Genomic DNA, 12,981 nt, shown 5'->3' on the forward strand with positions numbered 1-12,981 from the left:
TGGGTTTGTGGTTTGCCATACACCTAAATGTTTTCACTTTTAATGTGACAATACTTATTTATAAAAGTGCCTGCTAACTAGAGATTCTGTTTCGGGAGCTGATTATTTATGGGATTAGTAGATATAATGCTATTTGGCAGGTTTGGCAATTTAGAACAGTCATTGACATCAGTGTAGTAACTACAAATATGGACTAAGCTTAATCTGCAAATCTGTCCATGGGCATGACATGGCTAGCAACATGAAAAAAAAGCAACACATCAAGAAATGTTTGGCTAACAGTGGAAAATGCACATTCTTAGGAGTGGTTTGGATAGTTTGTAAGAGTCTTTTAATTGTACAGTCTGTAAACACCACAGTTGTTGGTGGTGGAACAATACAAAATTTGGCACTACAACAATCCACTCACAAATTTCCAGCAGACCATGCTAGTTTATCTGCATGTTTAGCATGGCTTCATTCCCTGGAGTGACTGTGGCTTTGTTCCAGTGAAAGCAGGCTGTACTTTAAAAGTCCTTACAGATGTTTCAGTGCATATACATATATCACATTTAAATCAAAAGGAACAACATTTTGTAAACAACATAATTGCATTATTAATACATAAATCAAACAGTAAGCAATGAAAAGCTTTTATGGCTCCATAAAATACCATACCATAAAAATAAAAAAAAAATACATTTACAAAACATCTCCCTTTAAAATGCATTTAAGAATCTCAAGTCACATGTGTCTTTAGAGTAATTTAGTCTAAATGCATTTGTTTTGCACTAAATTGTCCTGATCCAATCATTAATTTAAATGAAACTGCAAATCACAGCAGTTAAGAGTGAACATTTCAGTATTGAACAAAAAGTACATTTATAATACAATAAAAAAAAATATGATACAATTATTAAAAACAGGAATAGATGGAATATCACACAACTTTTGAAGCAGCCCCTGTTGTAACTCGCACTGTCCCTTTGAATTTGTTTCCAGTGTATTTTCAGATTAGAATTTCACTACGGAAAATGGTTGTTGGTATTATTCCAATAATCTAAATATGACCTGCTATCATGTCATGCCTTTATACTCTTACAATTTAAAATAAAATAAAATAAAATTAAACATTCATATGATCACAAATTTGCATCTCTTCCCTTCCAATTCAAATATACATATCTAGGCAATAACATCCACATTTTCAAGATTAATAAGTTATTACATTTTTATAAATACATACACAGATACAGAAGGTGGCTTAGAAATTGCTTGTTGCACTCACGTGCTTTCACAGCCTCCTACGATCTAAAAGACTATGTCGCACACATATGAACAGGAAATAGTTCTTTTACAATGCTCTTTTTTGCTAAGAAAACCCAGCAAATGCATTACTGATTGCATAAAAGCTGCATCAGTGTTCTTCCTGTCTGGAACAAGAATCGCGCTGCATTCATAAATCTCAACAAATTCTCCACTAATGGCAACAACTAATCAGCAAACTCCAGCTCCATCTGGATATAGACACACACACATCAGAGGGAAGTAACACTTATTTTGGCTCTACAATTCTTCACAGAGAGGAACAAAGATATAGATTTATACTTTTGTTGGAATACATCAGAATCTGCTGGTACCAGGTTATCACAGTGACTCTAAAATAAAAAAACCTCAACATTTGAAGGGGAGAAGACATGTATAATGTATGGATATTTAACACTTTTTGATTCATTTCGTCCGGCTTGTTTTATGCTGCAGGCAAGAAGAGTCCAGTCAATTTGCTTTTCTACTTGTCACATTTCAATGAACCTTAAGGTGAGGTAAAAAGTGAAATTTGGGTGCAATATGGAAAATAAAAGAGACAAAATAGCAATTTTATAAATATGTGCTGTCTCATTTCAGCGTAAAGCACAAAGTAGAACTGGTCTGGCTTGTCCCTTTGTGAGCAGCAAACATTTTAATAAAATTGGCAGCAATCTTTATAAATAGAAATGACACACATTAGTGATTACTTTAAGTTTTTGTATTACTTTAAGTCATTGCTTCCCTTCGTAACAAATCTAAGAACTGATTTCTTTTCAAATCAATGTCAAACAGGTGTCAGCAAGGCTCATTCAGATTCAGTGGGATCAGAGATAAGACTTAAAACACACACACACACATGCACGCACGCACGCACACACACAAACTTAAAAGTTCACATGTCAGCCACTTTGCGTCATCACTAAAGTCAGAGCTCAACGACTGTGAAAAGGCGTAAAATTAGCATTTGTTTTCTCTGGTATGCATACTAAAATACCCTGGATCAATAAAAAAAAAAGTGTCCAGTGAGTCTAAATTCTAAAATGGCTATTCAAAGCAGGAATGATTTGCCTCAAATTATTTGTGCTAAAACAAGGAATATTCCAGGTTTAACTTAAGCGCTATTGACAACTATGACATGCTGTTGATTATTAAAACAGAACACAATTTTGACTTGTCCCTTGTAAAAAAGTACACTTTTAAAAAGCATATTTTTTATAAAGAGTACTTATAACACAAATCATATAATTTAAAATAATATACTCGAGTGCAAAATAAATGTAATTTTTATTTGCAATCAAATGTAAATGTATCGGTTTGAATTTATATCAAATGCAATTAGCTGAACTTTAAGTGCTTTTTGAACACTTAAAATGCTTTTTTCACAATGAATTCTATTGAAATATGGTTATATTATCTGGTATCATATTCACTCTAGAGAGAAGTGAGAAGCCTTTTACCCTTTGCCAACAGAGAAAAGGTTAGATCGGGTTCTACCTATTTCTGACACTGTGATGGTTAATAGATGCTAACAATTACACTGATATTTGAATAATTTTCTTCTAGTAAGAAACAGTATATACACTGAAGTACATGGTCTGGAACTCCTGAAGCTTTTTCAACACAAGTAAGGTGAATGTATTGCTAGTATATGGACACGGTAGTTTGTTTGTGACTATCCGGTTCACTATGTAGGGAAGAAATATAAAAGTATAATATGAGTTTGAACATGTCACTAAATGTCTTCTAAAATCAGGTCTGAGGGATGCAATAATTACGTTTGGATAGTCAAGTGTTTTTGAACTGCTTGTCAACATCAGCCGATCTTAAGGGCATGCTTCCAAAATAGTAATGTTTAAAAGTTTCCTATAAGACTGGTTCATGCACCGAAGGCTATCATTGTTAACAAGCTGTCACAGTGATGGGACTAGGTGTAAATCTAGCCCTGAAAACCTTTTAGGGTGCAATGGAGAAGTGGATGACTTGTTAATTATAGTGAGCATATTTTGAAGAAGAATACTTTAGCCGACCAGTTGTGCACTTTTCGAGTAAGGCTTAAGAGAAGTTTTAGGGCTTTGTTTGCTAGATTTGCTAACATTTTCATTGGCCTTTAGACGTGTCTGTCGATCTTGCTTGCTGCCATGGTTTGGCCTTCAATGCTAGCAGGGTTTGTTGACGTTGCAGAGCAGTTCAGTGACCTTAATGAGCCGTGCCACGGTACTCTGAGACTCTTCCTGCAAACGCTGGTTGTTCTGCCTGAGACTTTGCACCTCTGCTTGCAGCAATGCCTTGTCCTCCTTCTCCTGTGGGAAGCATGCAAACATAATGTCTTTCAGGTTCAAGCTGTCTCACTCTGTATTGGTAGGACATATCCACGCCACATGAGGGTTTACTAAATCTGAATATGTTAGTGGTATGAGACGGATGAAAGACAGGTGAACGTGATTTCACCAAGTAAAACATCCTTGTTGATCCTGGAACAGCACTCCAATCAACAATTCAGAATTGAGGGAGCCCTAAACTAGGTTTAGGGATAGTTTAGACTTACAACAATGGTTAGGGGCTTCTACACCATTCTTATTTCACCAATCATTTCCATCAGATTTTAGAGAAGTAATGCATAGGGTAAGGTTTAGCAGAAGAGATAGAGATAGAGATAGAGCTAGAACTGTTTTTGGACAGGATTGTTTTCCCAGGATCAACAAAATATGTTGATCCAGGAACATGTCTTGGCAAAATCACGGCGACCAATGAAGACAATGGCTCGCTTGACACACATATACCAGCAAATGCCACACACTATTACATGCTGCAACGCAAACAATGATATACAAAAAAAAAGTGAGTAAATGAGGACAAATGATAAACCCTGATGAGGCCCTGGTTTACTAAAGGTTGCATGTGATGTATTACCTTTTAAAAGTTGGTAATGAGGAGTTGGTAATTTTTTTTTAAATGTACCTCATGCTCAACAATGCTGCATTATATTATATTGTGAAATATTATTGCATTGTAAAAGAGCTGTTTTCAATTTTATTTTATTTTAAAATGTAATTTATTCCTGTAATGCAAAGCTGAATTTTATTTCATGTTTGGAATCAATGCGGGTCCTCCCCCAGAAAAATCTACTGGATTAGATGGAATTTACATTACATGTAAATAACTTGCCTTCTTTAATAAACGTCTGGTTAGGCCAGACAAAATTACGGAAAACTGCCTTTGTTTTTTGTTTTTTACAGTGGCAGGTGTAAGGCACATGGAAAAACATTTTGATGCCAACTGACACGTGGTTCGAATCACGAACTCACTCTACTCTCTTTTTCCATCACATATCAGATCGGAAAGGAATTTATTTTCAACAAAAAATAAAGAAAATATTTGAAAAGTGGAAATAAAGCATTTAATGCATGTTTAATAATAAAGTATTTATCAGTTAATTGTAGGTGAATAGACATGCAATGAATTAGACTGTAAAAGTGGGTGGGTCCAATATCATTGGTATTAAAAATGGCGGGGTTCCAATACTTATGGATAAATGTCTTTACTGACACTTTTTGATCAATTTAATGCCTCGTTGCTTAATAAAAGTATTACCGGTAATTTCTTAAAAAAAAAAAAAAAAAAAAAAAACGTACTAACCCCCCAAAAATGTATATATTTGATTGGCATTTCACCAATTGCAATGCAATAAAGGGCAATATAAATGAACAAATAACACTTGGAATGAATATTTGATAATTATTTGTACACCTATTCCTTGTTTGGAAAAAGGAAATACACCCCTACACCCCTTATCACGTGCAAATTAGTAGAAAATGACACTGGAGGGGCGCACTTTACATAAACCTCAATAAACTGTGTCTGGTTTGGTCATAAGCCTTAAAAAATATAAAAAGCTAATGAAACTCTAACTGAAATGCTGTTTGGGGACTTGAAATATGCCATATATAAGACACCTCTCCTCTCCAATATTTAATTGAACAGCATTTATTTGAAATATGAACATTATAAAGTCCTTATAAACATTATAAAGTCTACTGTAACTTTTTCAATCGAATGCATTTGTGCTGAATAAAAGTCATAAATTAAGCAGTTAAATTAATTCTGCATGGAGGAATGAGCTAATAATCATAATCAAGTCAATGTAAGAGACTTATAACAAATGTCAAGTTATTTCTGCCAAATGGATGCAATACAGCTACAAAGGGGAGGGGTGTTCATATTTTTCCACAGTAGATATTTGTAATATATTTCTGTTTAATGTATATTGAACAAGTGAATTAGTAGCTTTTATTTGTTACATTATCTTAGTAAATCAGGGCCTGCGTTCTGATTAGCTCTCGTTGTGAAAACAGTCCAAAAGTGACATCAGACATGCATAAACAGGCAGCATCAGTTATACAAAGCATTTGTTAAGCAAGCAAATAAACATACATGGATCTTAATGCAATATTCATGTGTCCGAAATATCCTGAATGATATTCATGCATGAAAACACTGATAAAGCAATGATGTTTCTAAATATGGTAGTAATTCAAGATATATTGTTATCTGTGCATGTATAATAATGTTTTACGAGGCCACAAATTTCTAATCTCAAGGTGACCAAAGGGTTTATTAGACTACGGTTTACCTAGATGAGTGTGCTGGATAACTGTGGGACATTATGCAGTCAACCATGCTCAGCCTTTCTTTCCCTTCCTGACCTTATGTGGATAATGGGATCAAATAAAAGAGAACTGAGACCCTGGATCAGCTATGAGGGGCCTTAATCATAATATATGATGTTACTATTATAGCTTTATTATGTGCTCATGCACTTCATTCATACAGTTGTGATCTTTGTGCTAATGGTCTGCAGTAATTCCATAATCCAATGTTTGTATATGTTTGTAAAGATTTATGTTTATGTTTATCCTATTACGTGCCACATGAAGCTCTTTAAAGATAGTTTTGTAGCCCATAGTCTGACTTTTCCACAAAATTCTTTTGTCAGCAAATACCTTTCAACTACAATTTCACTCAACAGAAATAGATCTCATAAATGGGAGAAATTTGCAGGCATACAATAATGATGAAAATATGTGCTGTGTTTGGAGCACATATAAAAATTATTTTCTGTGGCAATTATTATTTTGGCAAAAATTATGTCAATGGAACGCATCTTATTTTGGACCTAGGATTTTTTTTTTTTTTTTAAAGATCATATTTAAAGCAACACAATAATACAAATTATTATTAATGAATAGATCATTCTCTAGTTTTTTAATCATTATATTTGTATTATATTAATTTTATGAAATATCTGTTCCCCAGATATGTTGTTGTTTATATTAAGCAAAATAGAAATAGAAGCAAAATAGAAACAGAAGCAAAAGGAAATCACGTAATGCTTTACAAATGTATAAATGCACTAACAATGAGCAATAATCATGAGCAATACATTTGTAACAGTATTTATTATTCTTTGTTAATGTGTTAGTTAATAAAAATGTAGCTGTTAAGTGTTAGTTCATGTTAGCTCAGATACATTAACAGATATAACTTTTGAGTTTAATTAGTAAATGTTGAAATAATTCACATTTTAGATTTTTGTTTAGAAATTAAGACTAATAAATTATTTAGAAGTATGTATTAGTGCTAATTCATGTTAACTAATGTTTAACAAATGGAATTTTATTGTAAAGTGTAACAGAATAGCCTTTTTCATTTAAATCTGTCAACATCACTACTTGCATTACTAAGAACTGTTTCTGCCCATTTCCTAGTAGACATGTTTAAACACATTTCAATGCTCTTAAATGTTTTTAAATATTTAAATGAGTGAAAAGGCTAAAGTGACGATTCATGTGTGAATGAAAAATGGCTCAGACTGTACGACTGTAACCCTTGTTCTCTGAGAAAGGAACGAGATGCTGCATTGAAGACTACACTATAGGGAAAGCCTCTGTGTAATAGTCTCTGAAGTACACTTTATTGCCAAAAGAATTGGAACACCCCTCTCACACCGCCCTCACTGAATTCAGGTGTTCCAATCACTTCTATGGCCGAAGTTGTATAAAACCAAGCATCTATGCAGACTACTTCTACAAAAATTTGTGAAAGAATGGGTCACTCTCAGGAGCTCTGTGAATTCAAGCGTGGTACTGTGATAGGTTGCCAGCTGTGCAATAAGTCCATTTGTGAAATTTAATCACTAGTAAATATTCCACGGTCAACTGTTAGTGGTATTATAACAAAGTGGAAGCAATTGGGAACAATAGCAACCTCCGCAGGTCAATAGCAGACCTCCAAACTTCATGTGGTCTTCAGATAAGCTCAAGCAGGTCAATAGCAGACCTCCAAACTTCATGTGGTCTTCAGATAAGCTCAAGAACAGTGCGTAGAGAGCTTCCTGGAATGGGTTTCCAAAGCCGAGCAGCTGCATCCAAACCTTGCATCAACAAGTGCAATGCAAAGTGTCGGATGCAGTGGTGTAAAGCATACCGCTACTGGACTCTAGAGCAGTGGAGACGTGTTCTCTGGAGAAAAGAATCACGCTTCTCTGTCTGGCAATCGGATGGATAAGTTTAGGTTTAAGTGGCTGCCAGGAGAACAATACTTGCCTGACTGCATAGTGCCAACTTTAAAGTTTGGTGGAGGAGGATTATGGTGTGGTTTTTTTTTAAGGGGTTGGGCTTTGCCCCTTAGTTCTAGTGAAAGGAATGATTCAGCATACCAAGACCTTTTGGACAAATGAATGCTCCCAAATTTGTTTTGGGGTGGCCCCTTCCTGTTCCAACATGACTGTGCACCAGTGCACAAAGCAAGGTCCATAAAGACATGGATGAGTCCTGACCACAAACCGACAAAATATCTTTGGGATGAATTGGAGCGGAGACTTTGAGCCTGGCATTCTCATCCAACATCAGTGCCTGACCTCACAAATGTGCTTTAAGAATAATGGTCAAAAATCCCCATAAACACACTCCAAACCTTGTGGAGAGCCTGCCCAGAAAAGTTTAAGCTGTTATAGATGCAAAGGGTGGGCCAACTCCATATTAAACCCTACGGATTAAGAATGGGATGTCATTTAAGTTCATGTACATGTAAAGGTAGGCATCCCAAAACTTTTGGCAATATAGTGTATGTGTGAAACTAGACCAAACTTAATTGGTGCTATGTCATGACATAGTGTGTGATGGTGTACACAGAAGCTTCCAAAGGCAAGCCGGAACACAACAGCGTTAGCTTCTGATAAGATGAAGCAAGCCACTCTCAGGCATTCAAGAGGTGATGCAGAGTGAAGCAACATTACGTTCCCTTCTCAGGGAACAAGGGTTACAGTTGTAACCAGAGATGTTCTCCTTCTCGTTTTCTTTCTCTTTTCACTTGCACTGCGTCAAAGAAGACACTATGAGGAACAAATACCCACTGCGCCACACTGACTAATGACTGGCCTGGTGTGAAACTGTCCAGGCACAACTCAGGACAAGAGTACTTGTGAACTGAGTGTGGATGGAGGATCCAGACTGTAATATCTGATGAACGTGTGTGAGGAAGTCCAGCCTGCCGCATCACAGACCTCCTGAAGGAAAACCCCCAAAAGCAGAGCCTTAGAAGATGCTATACTTCTAGACTGCGAGCCCCGTAAGCCAAAGAGGTTGCCTGGACAATTAATTTGCTAATTGACTGCTTTGAGGCCGGGGAATCCTTCCTAGGCGACCCAAAACACACTAGTAACTTGTCTGCCTTCCTCCAATGAGAAGACCTATGCACAGGCCTACAGAGCTCAAACAGCGCGCAACAAATTAAGCTTCTCTTGGATCCACCGACACATGAGGTAGGCTAGAAGGCATGCAAATCTACTTTTAAAGAACTTTAGAGAGACCTATGCTCCAGTCCCAGGCAATAAGCACATAGTTTGTGTGTTACCCCAGGGATGTAACATGGGAAAGGAGGCACACACTTCTTATCAGGATTGGTCTAATTTCACACGCAGAGGCATTCCCCATAGTGTCGACTTGTCCCTTGAAAGGGAACAACATATTACATATAATACGATGATGTTTCCAGCCACTAGCATCACTTCGCACCTGTTTTAGAGCTGTGCCAAATTAAGATGTACATATGGCAAAATGTTGCTATTGTTAATAATATACTTTCAAAACCATGTATGATAGCTACCCATGTATGCTGTGGTTATTAATATGTAACCCCTCATGTAATTATGTTAGATTTATACAATTAATACCCTTTATTTTGGATCTTAGTTAATCTAGGTCTGAATATTTATACCAGTTAGTATTCTGAATGAATTCATTCAACATGTACAAACGTATTTATCTCTATTTGGGTCTCCTGCATCTCCAAAAATGTGTGTTTCCTAGCCAATCACTCAATCAAGCATTGATTCTGCGCTCTTCAATGCACATGTGTTTTGATTGACATAGGCTTAGGCTTTGCTTCTCAACTTTATTGCACACAAGTCCTTCACATCCGTGAGTTAAACTATCGCATTATTTTGTTGTTAATCAAGTGAGAACTGTCATACATGTTGTTGATTTTTGTTACTAATTGAGTAAAAATCTCATGCTCTACTTGCCTTCACTGCCATTGGTCGGTTAGTGTTGAGAGTGAGCATGGCTGCCCATTGTCCCTCCAGCAATCTTCTCATCTCCTCTGTTCACCCTGCTCAATGACAAGACAGGTTTCTTTTGCTTGTCCCGCCCTACCTCTACAGTCCCTCTGTTTGATTGGCTCTGTGAAGCAGCAGTGGCTCTTTGAAGTAGCGAAGAGGGCAAGGACTGGACAGGGCAGATATACAGACAAGGATGGGTGGATGTATTTAATGGGAGATATTTGAACGGGGTTACAGTGTGGGAAGTATGCTGCGACAGAGAGAGCTGTGCTGTGACAAACCCACAAAGGACAAAGTACCTTTTGGAGGTCGTCCTGCAGTCGCTTCAGCATGGCCTCTAACTGGGACACTTTCTCCTCCAGGTGACCAGGTGAGTCACTGCGAAGGCAGGGAGAGAAAGAAAAACACGAAGAAACGCAAAAATATGGTGTGATATATCATATAATATATTTTTTAGAGTATTTAGACTTGAAAGACCGAATGCTGAGTAAAAGGGAGCACATTTAAAAGAAACATAAGATTTTTTTTAAGGCATACAGAGTCATGAATCAGTGAAAAGTTTTTTTAAAATAAAATAAATAATTTTTTTTTATAAAATAAATAAAAAAACAACTAAAAGCACATTGTTAAAGGCAAATAAATTATATATAATGGTATGGTATAAATTTATGAAATAGAATTTTCTACTTTCTATCTTTACTGGCGCTTTTGTTTGATTTAAAGGGGTCATATAATGCCATAATGCCAAGTTAATATGATTATTTAGTGTCTAAATTAAAACTTTGTAATATAATTTAATTAAAAATTATATTTAGTATTCTAAGAAATCACTCATTTAACCTGGTGAAAAACAGCTCTGTTTTCAGCAAGCCGTTTCTGTGCATGTGCCTTTTATGCTAATGAGCTTTGCTCACCCCGCCCCTCTGTTCTGTGGGGGCTTTGAGTATGAAGTGTTGCTTAGACAACAGGAGAAAGTTTGACAAGGCAAGTCTCTCAGGACACATCTGTGCAAGTTCAACTGTATCAATTCGATATATATCAGATATATCAACATCAAAATGACTGCCGTGTTCATTATTACACCCAAGAACAGAACACCACAATCGCTTAGACGCCATTCTGCTCCAGCGTATCCACAATGGCGGATGGGCGGGTCTGAGCTGAAACGCTGCTATCAATCAACAGTCGTGGGAGGGGTGTCCGATCGTGTGACGTCACACATCGAACAGCTTGATTTCAGACAGGTGAAAACGTATAAGGAGATTAAAAAAAAAACACTTGATGGATTTTTATCATTATAGGATGGTTGTGTACAGTCACTACTCACACACATTGCTGTATAATCAACTTGTAAAAGTGCATGTACCATTATATGACCCCTTTAATGCATCCTTGCTGAATGAAAGTATTAATTCCTTTCAAAAAAATCTTACTGACCTTAAACTTTTGAACTGTAAGTGCATACTGTAAATGTTTTTGGCAGGTCAATATTTCTCTGTGAGTTGTGTCTCTCCTTATGCTTTAAGTATAATCGGATATCAAAAGAATGCACGGTATAGTCATTCTCACCTGTCCTTGAAGTCTTTAAACTTGGTTTCTGTTTGACCTAGCTGGGTCATGGTCTCTTCAGTTCCATCTCCTGACTTCCGATCTGAAACCCAACAGGAGTAATATTCCGTCTCATCATTGCAAAGTTACCAGACCAGCATTATTTCTGTGAACAGACTAAACAGACTTTCACATGCTCATCCACTGAAAAATGGTCATTTCTCACCTTCTCGAGACAAAGCTTCCAGAATGTTCCGACAGGCACTGGCCAGATCAGCAATTGACTGCCACTCCTCCTCAGATGAATCTGTTGTCTCTGAGAGAACTGAAATCAGCAAAAATATCTTGTAAAAAGAGCACTGTGGAAAGTATTTAGTTTTGACTTCTAGCTGGAATCTACTAAAAGTGGTTTTAGTCTCCACTCCACTCCAAAGAAACAGTTTAGAAAGCGTTGGTCAACATTGACCCCGAGTAGTGGGAAAAATGTTGACAAAATAAAAGTCATGGAATTAAAATTAGAGTTCAGTGGAATTTGTGTGTAAATTAGCACTGTAGTAGTTATAGTGAATGTTACGGGCTGCGAGTGTGTTAGATGTTTTGTCTGCCTTTTCTCTCTATGGTTGTGCTATCTTGCTCTTAGGTCTCTGCTGATTGGAGGAAGCGACTGTCACTCTTCATCAAGGTGCCGTCTCTGCAGCCAATCAAGTGCCGCCCTGGTGGATAAATTCTCCCAGCGTGTCCTGATTAGGCAGTGTGTGTGCGTGCCAGGTGTTTCGGTTGGCGTGTCAGTTTGAACCTCTTGTTATCTTGTGTTAATTCCACACTTGATTCTGTATTGTGAAATGTTGAGAGTTAAGAGTAATTTAGTAGCCTACTTTCTGGGGAAATAGAGAACAGGTAAGCAGGTCGCGCGATGTACATCTTGCCCGCAGTTATCAAATGTTAAACACACCAGGTAAGGGGTGAGCGCCCTCTTTGTATTTATTTGTTCTTATTTAGTGTAGGTTTAGTTATGGCGTCGGATACGCTGAAGATTTCGGTTTTACTTTCTACATTTTTCTTTGGTTAGAAGGTTAGTGGGTTTTGGGGAATTTAGTTTAGGAACTCTTTTTGTTTTATTCCTTTCTCTAATTTGGCGCCACCATGTTCCTTTTTCCCCATTAGTTTATTTGTATCTTTACCTTATATTCCATTTAATGCATTGTAAATAGCGCATACACACTAATTAGTGGCTTCGGCTTTTGGGAATTAATAAACCAATTGGCATTATCAATTTCTGTGTCTGGTCTCTTCTGCTGCCCGCTCCACTAAATATATTTTAATATTTAAATATTCGGGGGCTGGGTCAGCAGTAAACACCTTTGATATAAGTAAGCACATCTCTCTCGTACCGCAATTTCGCGAAGCAGAAGTTGATTCATATTTTGGTGTGTTTGAGCGTATTGCGACAGCATTAAATTGGTCTAAGGAAGTATGGCCCTTACTTCTGCAGTGTAAATTAACTGGTAAGGCTCAGGAGGTGTGTGCAA

The 12,981-nt window shown here is 36.8% G+C and overlaps 1 protein-coding gene across 6 annotated transcripts in view; it reads right to left on the reverse strand.

Moving 5' to 3' along the window:
- Positions 1-308: 308 nt before the first annotated feature.
- sipa1 (signal-induced proliferation-associated 1) overlaps positions 309-12,981 on the reverse strand; it is an 84,466-nt gene continuing 71,793 nt past the window's right edge. For 4 of the 6 annotated variants that reach the window (XM_067424723.1, XM_067424844.1, XM_067424570.1 and 1 more), the window contains 5 exons: positions 11,679-11,777; positions 11,474-11,555; positions 10,204-10,282; positions 9,869-10,070; positions 3,450-3,587 (listed from right to left, as the gene is read on the reverse strand). In XM_067424723.1, coding sequence (XP_067280824.1) covers positions 9,888-10,070; positions 10,204-10,282; positions 11,474-11,555; positions 11,679-11,777 — 443 coding nt within the window. In that variant the 3' untranslated portion in view covers positions 3,450-3,587; positions 9,869-9,887. Of the gene's footprint in view, positions 3,588-9,868; positions 10,071-10,203; positions 10,283-11,473; positions 11,556-11,678; positions 11,778-12,981 lie in introns of all 6 variants that reach the window. The other 2 variants (XR_010899193.1, XM_067424800.1) reach the window with 2 other exon arrangements.

This window comes from Pseudorasbora parva, chromosome 1 (genome assembly GCF_024679245.1).
Source record: "Pseudorasbora parva isolate DD20220531a chromosome 1, ASM2467924v1, whole genome shotgun sequence".
Classification (NCBI taxonomy): domain Eukaryota; kingdom Metazoa; phylum Chordata; class Actinopteri; order Cypriniformes; family Gobionidae; genus Pseudorasbora; species Pseudorasbora parva.